Here is a 12456-nt window from a genome sequence, read left to right as displayed (position 1 = left end):
CACAACAACAGACAGACACACACATACAGACTGCACTGAAAGCAAGAGCACACAACGTATACACACACACATAATTATAAAAAAAAACTAGACGACTTTTAAATGCGCATACATTTGCAGAAAGGGATCCACCTTCAGTTTTTTGTTTTCCATACGCGCATGGGGACACACACAACTGCATCTCCACATACACACACACAGTATGCACAAGCATAGTGAGTCAGTGGGGATGATAAGAGCTGGGGTAATTGAGGAACAGACGTATTTTCCAAAAAGAAAACAACATTCAAGCAGATAGCAGAAGCACAAAACAAAGAGATGCTGTTCTCTGAGGCTAGACTCACTTTTTGGTATAGACTGCTTTTATGTTGTAAATTACACAGTCTGGCGTGCTGTCTCTTTCTCTCCCTCACAGTCCCACAACCTTTCTCTCTTTCTCATAAACACCGAGGCATAAAGCCTGTAAAGCCTTTCTTACCGTTGAGTTAAAGCGCAGGTGGCAAATGTTGCAGGAGATAATCTGCTTCTTCTTCAGGGGCTGAGGGACACCAAACGTGTGGTTGATCACTGCCTTCTGGACGGGGTCCATCTGAGAGACAGAAGGAAAAGATCAGCCAAAACAGCATTAGTTTTATCAGATTTTATTGTGCCAAATGCGCGGCCGTACGTTTAGAGAGCATCCTCTAATGCATCAAACGGCGGGCATCACCTTCAAGTAATTCCAGCAGCTTCTGCAGAATGTAATGGGGAAATAATTCCAGTTCCTGAATGTCATATTTTCACATCAGTCCACAGAATTAAAGAGAAAATGCATCTGTCACGACTCCACACTAGGCACAAACATTTGAGAAATCCGTTGAAACGAGAGGCAACAAAGTCCTTGTTAAGACGACAATTCTTATTTCAGATGACTTATCTCTGTGGCGACATGAGAGGTGCGTGGTCGACGTGTGACGTTCCACCAAAAGATGGCCTTGCTTCAGACTCTTGAGTTCTTTTTTGACACAGCAGATGATAATTTCATCTTGATTTGCCAGAGCTCATTCCATCCAAGATACATTTTCTCTTTCTAAATGTTTTCTTTTCTTCCCCTTACAAATTTCGCGGCGCAGCTATGGAGACAACTTTGAAATGTGCTCTTGGGTCATTCGGAACATCGTATCATTGCTGTTACTGTAAAAAGATATTTCTCACCTTCAGTCTGCTTTGGAAACATTTCATTCTTTGCACACAGCTATCAAACTCAGCACATACAGGTGTTTCCATCAGGTCTCTGTGTGCACACAATGTGCTTCATTTAACATATTCTTTGTATATTCAATTATTTTTTCCCTTCTTCCTCCTCCTCCTCTTCTTTCTTTTCTCGCTTTCTGTTTCTGCTTGAATCTTTTTATCGAGCATCGTGATTTGGTTTTACTCATCTGACAGTAGCCCTCTGAGTATTTTTTAATATATGCTGAATCTGTGCTGTTGGTGCAGTCCTTCTTTCTACTTCACTGAACTGATGGCCTGTGACTGCACCTGTACCCGGTACCTTTAATTGACCTGAAACAAGGACCCTGTAAGCACCATTGAAAGTGTGACGAGCTAAACTGTTTCTAATTGGCTTTAATGTCAGGTGTGAGGTGTTTTTGTGCACCTGAGTGCGCTTGTGTTATGCAGTAAAGTTGAGAGGAACTGCTCTCACAGGGCAGAGAATACATTAATGAAACTGTCCCCCCCCTCGCTACTATCAAGGGTCATGGTGCACATGTCCAGGATGGAAACAGAGAGATTTGCACCCACACGTGCATGCGTAAAAAACAGAAATGCATAATGTCAGTTGTTTCAGCAACTGTCGTCATCAAAACACATTTCTCATCTGCATGCAATCCTTGTCAACACATTTGACTCAATGAAGAAACCTACTGAGACAACAACTGACATGAAGCGGCTACTTTGTCGTTACGCCTACAAAGAAACGCTGAACTGAACCTGAGCAGAAGACGAGTGAATGTCGGAGGTGATTTTATTTATTTAGGAGCATGAATAAAATGTCTGCAAGCTTTTTTTTTAGAAGTGCAACTGGACATTGCTAGCTGTTAGTTTATACGTATATCTATTATTGCTAACTTGACCGTGCATGTTGACGTTGACCCAGTGCCTTAAAAAGTGACGCCAAAGGGTCCTGACCAAGCATCCGTATGTGATGAGAACGTGTTGCAGTGGGAATCTGAATGCACGGGGTGCGCACCCGTGTGTCACCAAGTAAATTAAAGATCGTAAACACAGTTTCTGCAGGGAGTATACAGAAGCTGATCTTGTACAATGCGATGCATGTGGTGATATAAGTGTGACTATAAATCCGGCTTTAGCCTTCATGTTTCTCCCCACACTGATTCTGTGGGATAAGTAACTTTGTTCTGAGCGCGACTCGTCTTGTTCCCTGTTGTTACAAGCCTCGCTACAGCTCATATTTTCATGCCGTTAGAGTTCATTGTAATCTCGGCAATGTGACTGTATAATACATTATGAATCACTGCAGCCCACGGGGAAGTGTTTCTGGAGAGGGTTTTGGGCAGACTAATTCAGTTTTAACTGTCTGTGAAAAGACTGCAGAGAGTCCCAGAACAGCATACTATAAACAGCAGAGCGAAAGCTGAGGCTTCATTAGAAGGTCCGCATGCCATGATGACAGCTGATTTCATTGCGGCACCCTTCAGCATGGTATCACATATAACAATCACCTTGGATCTCTCCCCAGGCTGGCACAGGGCCGGGCCCAGTCCATTCCTCTGCTTGCATGGGAGAAGGGACTCATGACGGCCGGGCAGAGCGCTGTTGTCACACTAAGTTGGACCACTCGCTGGAACCACGCTGGCACTGCTGACACCCTCAGTTGCCCAGAGATCGAGGAGTGTTGGTGTATTTATGGCAGAGAGGATGGCGCCCTGCCTTGCTTTCTTTCTGGTACATGAGCTTGAGCAGCATCAGATCCCTCTGTACCACACAAAGGGCTGTCCAAGGCTTTCCTCCTCTGCAAGAGTGGAGTCCGTTTACTACAGAATCCTCAAGGCCAGGTGTGAGAAGGGATATAAACACACCTGACACTGAAGCCTCCGTGCTGGAGGTATATCTCTCCCTCAGGGCTCTATTTTCTTTCGTTGCTTTATTTTGGCCTCTTCGACGTGACTCAAAGCTACCTCTGGGAGCAACTGACTTTTCCCTTCACCGGCCGAAGCCTGACCACAGAAACCTAGCTCTCCCACTCCTGCTGCCCTCTGTCCACCTTAGCAGGGCAGGCTGCACACAGCTATTTGTTTTAGGAGCTGAAGAATGTGCCCATTGTCTGTCCGCAGCCATCCTGAACCGACTGCTATAAATGCGTCTTTTGTCCGAGCCCTCCGTCCTCCCCCGCCATCCTGGTGCAGACAGAACTTATCCTGTGCCGGGCGGCTGAGTCCGTGATGGGGTTTCAGGGTAGGCAGAGAGAAGGAGGGAGGGGGGTGGGGGTGGGGGGGTGTAAGAAGGGACACCAGGGGAACCGGAGGATATTTAGTTTTGGAGACAGGTGCATTCATCTTCCCCCCTGCACACGTCCGGGACAGCGTGTGCCTTATCAGGGCTGAGAGAACCTGGGGCTCCTTGTTGAATGGACTTTGTGATTAATGCCACAGCTGCAGTGTCAGACTATGTGTTACGGAGGCTAATCATCTCCTCCCGGGACTGAAGCGACACTGATTTGATGTTATTTCCGCAGTTATCATAATTTCTGCATTCTGATTGTGGTAGATTCTACATCCAACCGCGAGTTGTGTTCTGTTTAACAATGGCTGACTGAATATCTTTGCAACTCTTTAAACGTGATTTCCTGTGCACAAGTTTGCAGCATTCATTAATAATCTACTTCCTTTTTCTTGTACAATAACCGCGGTGTTATCGATATCATTAATTTGATTTTTTTCTGATAATGACGCATAAAATCAAACAGTGCTTTAAATTCCGAAATGTGTTTGTCGTGGGGTTTCTCACATGATCTGTATCAGATAAACTGAATGCTGGAAAGGAGTATGGGATGGGAGAACATAAACAGCAGTTTTCCTTTTGAAAAATAAGCATAACACAGACAGAACACTGACCGGAGACCTGCCCTACTGCCTCCACCGCTAATATAAATACATGAGGCTGTTAGAGGAATGAGTGTGCTCCATGCTTCCTTTGCTGCTGGGCATTCTCAATCCTCCATAGGGCAGTATAGGCGACCAAAAGCAGTGGGCAGCAGAACAAATGAATAAACTGAACTTTTCACATCGCAGGCTGGAGACCCCCTGTGTGCACACACACACACACACATCATACTGCACACGTTTATGTCTCATCCGCCCCCTCGTGCATGTCCTCCACCGCAAGAAGCAGCCAGCCAGACGTCTGTGTGGCCTCCCTCATCCTACCTTTTTTCGCTTGGTTTGAAAAGGTGTAAAGTGCACGCTGGAGCAAAAGCTCTGGCTTATGTTTCATTTACAGACCTCAGAACTGGAGACGGTTTCACAGCCCGCGATGAGGGGAGCGCATACACACCGTCACGCGCGCCAGCACACACACACCCGGTGTGGGATCAAAGAAACGAGAAGTGCCGACACACACGCGCGCACGAAACGACAATGGATGTAGAGCTGGCGAGTAAAGGATCAAAGATACAAGCTTTGAATTCCAGGCACCGAGGCGAGGTAAGCATCAGAGCCGAGGGGCTCGAGAAACGAAAAGTTTGTTGCTGACGTACGAAACAAATTAATAAGGGTCTCATCTGTGGAGATGCTGATACTGAGGTGACAACTATCCATTCTGAGAGGGAGAACACGGCGTGCATGAAGATTAGCACCCCACATCTAAGGTAAGGCCTGTGCACAGACAGCGGCAGAGTTTATGGGGGAGCACTGGAGGCTAAGGTCTGGCAGAGCAGATAGTGAGATGCTGAATAAAAGGATGGCTAGCACATGATTTTATAGGCCTGTCTTTCTTTATACTCTCACCGACATAAACTCAAAACCAGCACAAGGTTGACGGCGAATTGATGAAGTCACAATCCTGACCCGTAAAATTAAGGTTGCTCCCGCCGCGCGGTACACAACGATGTTAATACGCTGACATGCTTTTTAATCAATACCGCTGATTGAGTGATGGCTTGCCAGGTGCTCTTCGCTTTCATTCCCCTTCACTCGCGTTTCGCCTCACGTTTTCAAAGAGGGTGAAAGACGAGGAGACAAACTGCTAAAAGACATTTTGTTCTCAAGCTCAAGGAAGCATGTGACCAAGCAGTGTAATCACTACATCTTTCTACGGCGGAATGAGTCACCTATTGACACGATATTTCTGGTGGATCTAATTAGGCACTGTGTTATTTATAGGCTATCTTGGGCTCTGCTAGAAAGCTTTATTGTTGTTGTTGATCAAAGTCATAGATCAAATGATTTCACTTTAATATCCTCGTTTGTTTAATTGCTATTTTCCATGATGTGAGGTGTCGAACAGCCTCTCACCGTGTTGAAGTTGGGGAAGAGGCTGAGGGGAGAGGAGCCATTGAGTCTGAAGGGCAGGAGGTGCTTGAGGTCGAGCTGAGGTTGCAGAGGCCGTCCTGGGACGGGGAGGGAAGCCAGAAGGGGGCTGCCCTGGGCCGACGTACCTGGACGACACAAAGAGATAGATGTTAGAAGTTAAGGGACAACTGGGAAACATTAACTCCTCTCCCCGAGTGATAAGAGTGAAACTGCACCGACGGCTTTCGAAAGGTCAGGTGGTGCACTCAGAGGAGGCCTGACTTTGATTTATTTGATACCAGAGGCACCGTTACACCTCCATCTGACACCCAATTGTACGACTCAAATGTGTGTGCGCGTGCGCTTGCATCCGTGACGATGCAACGTGTGCAACTGAGGGTGTGTTCCTGTTTTCATGCGGACGATAAGAGGTGGTGTTTGAGGGGGGGAAGGGCAGTTTTGCAGGCGACTGAATACTCCCTTCACCCCAATTGCCCAAGGTGATCCCCCAAGGACACGCACCTGTCCTCATGTACATACACACACATGCACACAAACACATCATTTAATTACTGATTTATTGGCTGAGGAAAGGTGCCTGTGCGCGGGGAAGATGGGAGATATCGGATTTCAAATGGACCAGGGATGAAGAGATTTCTAATTTTCCGCCTGGCTGCGTTTCAGTGGACTGGTGAGCTCACCGGTGCGCGGGCACTTATCCCAGCACCAGGATCAATCATCGGTGTCAGCCGCAGGTCACCGCGGCCACCCCGAAGCACGCCTATCATGTGAGCCCTCGTGCAACACACACATACACGGCTGGTGCGCGATAATGCACACCACACGCAAAAAAAAAAGAAGAAGAAGCAATAACTGACCTTGAAATAATACCAGCGGCTTGGAAATAGAAAAGATTGGACAATAAATAGCTTCTTTTCAAGGTGGGGGTGCAAGATTTCAGAGGGAAAAACAGAAAGGTGAAGACTGAAACACTGGTGTCACAAAGACAACTGTAATAAATTCATGGCTGGGGGTGCGCAGAGGTTAGAGTGAGGCTCTGTATGCTGCAGAGAAATCACATTTTTGGAATAAAATTACTTTATTATTATAGCAAAAGACTGAATGAACACCAAATTCTAGAAATGTTTAATGTGAAATGATCAAATGAAGCTGACCAGATGTTGAGCTCTTCCATCGCATCCTTATTTTTTTTGCTTTGTTACAAAAAGCACACACTTCCTTCTCCGCTGGCTCTGGCTCATAATTTCTCACAGACTGGATGAAATATAGAGCTGCTCCACTTATCGCTCACCTAAAGACTGCTCGAACGCAGCTACAAAGTCATCACAGTCCACGAAACAACAGAATCTGTCGAATAAAGCACAGCAGTCGCCCTGTAAATTTTTGTTTTGTCTTGTTTGTTGTGGTACATTAGTAGTATTTTTCTGTCTTTGCATTGGTTTCAAGGTTGCTGATGACAGTGCTGGATGCTGCGTGTGAAGTACAGAACAGAGTGATAGATGGGGGGCTTAATATTCTGGCCCGTGGCTTTGTGCGGCTTGGCAGGATTGGCTTTCATGGCGTGGAGTGTGTGTGGTTGGTGTGTGTGTGTGTGCGTGTGTGTGTGTGTGTGTGGGGGGGGGGCTGAAGGAGCTCTGAGCATATGCTCCTCAGCGCTGCGTTCAGGCCTGCCTTTGCCATGTGTGGGCTCTCCTCTGCTGTCTGTCTGACACCCAGAGAGAGGAGGCACAGGACGGACGTGGCCTACAGACACGTGGGCGGCAGCCGGCGGGAGTTCGCTCACACACATACACACACTCACACTCACACACACACAAGCACGCACACACACAGAAAACAAGGAGAAGTCCTCTCTTGGCTGGGCTATCAGAGGAAAAAGCTGGGCTTGCAGGGAGGACAGTTATCAGCTGATAGTGCTTCCCCACCTCTCAGTGGCTCCCTAGGCAGCTTATTAAATCAGAGGCTGGCTGTTTGCCTCTTTGGATGATAACGCTGCCACGGAGGCGCAGCCCAAATCCAGGCATGTACGACAGCGCGCATGTACCAGACAAGAATCACAGGCGCGCACACAAACGCATACAAACAGACCTGCCTACGCACCTCTGAAAACAAATAGCTCCCAGGGCGAGGGGGGAAGTCAATACAACAGTCATAAGATGCACACACACACACACACGCTCACACAAAATCAAACAAGGTGTAATTTTGCACTTGGCACATATTGTGTGATTCCAGTAAGAGTACAATTTAAAGCAAAGCAACATACATTTTTGAGTGTACAAGCACATTTCTGTGTGTGTGTGTGTGTGTGTGTGTGTGTGTGTGTAAGCAGGAAGGCTGCCTTATTTCAGCCTGCAGCCCCCGATAACCTCCTTCTATCACACTGCGTCATTTTCCACTCATTTAATATTTGTGCCATATGTGTGTGTCTGCACGCGGATGTGGTTGTGTGCACATATGTTCCTCCTGTCCAGAGTCATGTCTGCGTCAAGGCTCGGGTTTATTTACGCCTCACTTGTGGTCCGGGGTCCAGACGACAGTCGCTGGCAGTTGAGGCAAGGCCCGAAAGCGAGCGTCCAGCCCCCCTCTCTCTCTCCCAGATGACTTTGCTAACGGATCTGACCGTCTCCGCCAGTCTTTCCCCAGGCGGGCCTCCTCCTCCTCCAACCATCACAACAACGCATTCCTCCCTCTCATGACTCACTGGGCTTGGGTTACACAACAGCCACCGTCACATCGCATCTACTCGGCTGTGTGTGTGTTTGCGTAGCGCATCTGAGCCGCAGAATTCAAACATTGATTTTTCAATTATTTTCTACTTGCTCATCTGAGAAAATAATGATTCCAGTGCACACAAGCAAACACGCTGAGCCTTCCCTCCTCATTCCTCTTCACAGAATTAGCCATTCAATCCTTTCTTCATTTTACTGTTATTCTCTTGCCATCACTCCGGTGCTCCCTTAGGTTTCTGACAAATTGCCTTTTCTCACATCTAAATACCTCCACCCCGCCCCCATGCTCTGCGTATCCCTGCAAACTGCTGCTGAGCAGCACAGGCAGGAGAGACGGAGAGGGTCGGGGAGGAGAGAAAACTGCCTTTCTATTTGTGGCCCAGTGTAATTATGTGGGATAGATGCTGGCACAGCAGGGTCTTGGAGTTGGGTGAGTGGATGTACACCTTCGTTTTGCTGTCCGGCCCCTCAAAGACAGCCCACGATTTCTCTTTGAATGAGCCTGAAACTTAAACTTGAAACAGGCCAAGTCTGTCATCAGTGGTTTCAGCAAGTGCCCGGAAACGACAAAGGTTTGCGTTCGAGTAACAAAGAGGCTGTAATCATTGTGACCGCAGCAAAGGAAGGAGTAAGGTGAGACTATTACACACCGAGCAGCAACCTCTGCCACTGAGAAATGAAGCCAGCACTGCAGTTCCTCACATGGCCACTTGAGGCTGGCTCTGAAAGCGAGTCAATCCCCATAGACCCCCATGTTAAAATACCCAACTTTACAGCAGAAATAAGCATGTTTACAACCTTTGCCCTCTGTAGCTAATTTCCTCGTTTGTGACAACTGTACATATGTTGAATTTTTATATAACTCACTCATTTAAATTATATTAAGTCTTAAGGTTACGCATAATTATGAGCACGTCTGCTCTGAGTGACAGCTAGCTGCTAGTTTCAGCAACCAGGGCTTCATTCGGCCCACCTCACCTATTGGTGACGTCACAGAGACTACGTCCACATTTCATGCCGTCTTTGTTATAGACCAACAACTAGCTCACAGAGGCAGAAAAAAAAACAAGGAAACTGTGCCGCTGCCCTGGTGGACCCACGAGGACACGTGACTTTGGTTATACCATTCGCATAAAAAGACAAGAGGATGCTTGTTGAGGTAAAATAACGTACAAGTCTACGCCTGCTGCCTTCAGCAACCACAGCAGAGAAGGGAAACTCAGAGAGAGCCTTTCATTATGCGGCTTCCTATAGAGCCTGGCAGAAAACATGATGAAATCCTTTGTGTAAGAACATTTTAAAAGAATCCACCAGAGATGGAGTTGGCTTTGTCTGGTTTTGTGGGTTTTTTTCTTCGCAGAGACAAGTGACTGTGGGATCACTGCGGTAGGAGCTATTGTCTTTGTTGATTTCTGCAGAATTTAAGGGCATTATGCACCACATCTCTGCTGCTCAGCTGTGACTGCCTGCTGAGGAACAGTTGGACTGTCAGTTAGACCTACGCCACCGGGCCTCTGATCTGATTATCCAGCTGTGATAATGAATATCTACACATCTAAACTCGAACAAGCCGAACAGGAATTTGCAAGGGAAATTGCTGACCGGTGAAATGATGAGCACTAAGTGAAGGCACAATATGAGCGTAATTACTCTGCACCATGTGGAGGATTCTTTCGTCAGTTGCCAAGTACACAAAATTGCCTCTCTTTTTGATGATGTTCAGCACAGTCCTCATATGCTAGCACCAAATGTGCAGACAGTCGAGTCCTGACATGCACCCTCAGAGCCGTAACAGGATGTTGCTCATTGTGCGTCTACTACACTGTTGCCGTACAGTTTCACCATCCTCCAGCCGCCCAGAAACATCGCTGCCCGGCCTCACGCCGCGGGCTGATGGGACTGGATCTGACAGGGCTGGAAGAGCCAGCAACTATATTGAACCGGACCTTTTAAGTTACAATAACCCAACCGACAGACTTTTTTTATTGACTGAGGTATGAAATAACCCAAGACGTGCTGTGCATACAAATGGCAGTCTCACTCTCGCAGTGCCTGGAAATTGTAAATTGGCCTCATGGTGTATTAGAAACTCACGGCCTTTCGAGGGCATGAAATGACATTGCACTGCCTCTGGATGTCCAAATGCACTCCAGTGAGACACAGAGAGAGAGACAAAGAGGGAGGGCGAGGAGAGAGAGAGAAGTGACTCTCAACAGCCAATTAGCTTCCGCTTGATCAGGGGGTGGCGTGAGGGCCACCGTGGGAACCGTTACGGCATGGACGGAGAACATTAACCACAATCAGTTTTAATTAAAGACCGACGCTTTTTATTCCTCTCCATCCGCCGCCGTTACCTCCCTCACTTTTATTTTCCACTCCCCCCTTCAACTGTGATGATAATCTGCAAACCTAACTTTAAGATGTTACTGGACTGATTAGATGAAACAGAGGGCAGAGATGGTGCTAGAACTTCAATTAGCCCTCAACCAAGCCAATTTGATTAGTTCGGTTGCATGAAATAGGCGAGAATTACGTGTTTCTCTCCAGCTGCAGAGACCATCTCATTGTGATGCATAAGGCATTATTCTACATATGAGAGGCAAACCATGAAAGCGGTCTAATAAATACATGTCTCTGACTGCTTTTGCTTTCAAATTGACCTTTTTGGAGACTTTCATGTCTGCGAGCCACTTTCCAGCTTCGGCAGACAAACGTTAACTATTGGCAGTGGCATGCAATTTAAAATCTCTACCAAGAACCCTCTAATTTTATCCTCTCCGACTCATTTCCTCACCTCACCTGGGCTATCAGGTAAGATGGCTGCACTGCGCTGTATATTGTGTACTGGAGCGTGTGAGCTAACGGCCGCGTGTGCTGCACATGACAGTTTGTATTCCGGTGCGTGCGCATCAGGCAGATACGGCTTATGCGTCAAATATGTGCGAGGAATATTTGAGCAGAACACGGCTCCAACTTTACCCTGTTTGATGTCTGAACAGTCGGCTTGGAGTGTCCGTGTGAGGGGAGAAGAGCTAGCAGGGATCAAAACATTTACATGATAAAAGTGGTGGCTGAGATCTTTCCAGCAGAGATACCGGAGTCCATCTCTAATAAGGTTACGAAGATATTTCTTGCGAGGATTATTTCTAATCGCAGCACTTCCTTTCCTATTTTAGGCTAATCTGCTCTTTAAAAATCTCTCATATGTAGTTCTGTCCTCCTTTCTCCTTCTTTTCCCTGGATTGCAGGAGGTGGCAGGCTGCTCGATGTGGCCTGATTATATGCAAGGCTAAGCACAGTTTGACCCACGACTGAAAATAGAGCGCTCTCAGGAAGGCAGATGACTTCATAACTTTTCTTTCACACGTAATTTTAGAGGAATTATACAAAGTCAGACACCGAATCCGTCGAGTTTACCTCTCCGCCGACCCCAAAAACCTCACCTGTGCTCAGTCTGGCTTCAGCTCTCCGGCTGGCTCGGGTAAAGTTACATCATCGGGGCTGTTTTAGCGCTTCATTAATCACAGAATGCAAAACGAAGAGAAGAATGACGTGAGGTAAGTGTGCAGGAGATTAAGAAGTAGATTTAGACTCCAGGCAGCTCCATCACAGAGTGGATAAAGGTGTATCGAGGCTAATTTACAGCCAATAAATAAAATATGACCTGACACTGAATTTTAAACAAGATCAATACGGAGCCTTTGGCTTTAGCAGGGATGCTGTCTCATCAGAGAGAAATAGCAACCTTTGCTAGCATTGACAAACAAGTTAATGCTTCAGTTCTGAGAGTACTGAGAGACACGACCCTGAATTGCTCTAATTGAATCATCTGTAAATTGTCTCTTTTATTGCTGTAAGAATGCTACATCATCACATTAATGGCTGCTTTTTTTCTGACAAGAAATACTTTCAGGTTGGTGGCTCATCAATGAATAAGTCCTAAATTAAAAGTTTCAGCAGTATGTGTGGCTCCACGGCGTTTGGCTCCACAGTGAGTTGTGGCGGTCAGGCGGTGGTAACAGGACCTCGCGGAGATGCTTCTTCTCCTGGGGAGTGTCTATAATGAGTTCTGTCAGGCAAGCGGCGAACGTCGCGGTGCTGCAGAACCCAACCTGAGCAGAGGCAAGGCCCATCTGTCAAGCCGAGACGATAAGCCTGGAGCCATCCAGAAACAAATTGCTCAGCTTCCC

The 12456-nt window shown here is 47.0% G+C and overlaps 1 protein-coding gene across 3 annotated transcripts in view; it reads right to left on the bottom strand.

Moving 5' to 3' along the window:
- Positions 1–12456, bottom strand: part of znf385c (zinc finger protein 385C) — a 116242-nt gene that overhangs the window by 15231 nt on the left and 88555 nt on the right. For all 3 annotated transcript variants that reach the window (XM_070981228.1, XM_070981229.1, XM_070981230.1), the window contains 2 exons: positions 5517–5659; positions 479–589 (listed from right to left, as the gene is read on the bottom strand). In XM_070981228.1, the coding sequence (XP_070837329.1) occupies positions 479–589; positions 5517–5659 (254 nt within the window). The remainder of the gene's footprint in view (positions 1–478; positions 590–5516; positions 5660–12456) is intronic.

The sequence above is a fragment of the Chaetodon trifascialis genome, chromosome 15, assembly GCF_039877785.1.
Source record: "Chaetodon trifascialis isolate fChaTrf1 chromosome 15, fChaTrf1.hap1, whole genome shotgun sequence".
NCBI classification, from domain to species: domain Eukaryota; kingdom Metazoa; phylum Chordata; class Actinopteri; order Chaetodontiformes; family Chaetodontidae; genus Chaetodon; species Chaetodon trifascialis.
This window is presented reverse-complemented; position numbering and strand designations above follow the sequence as displayed.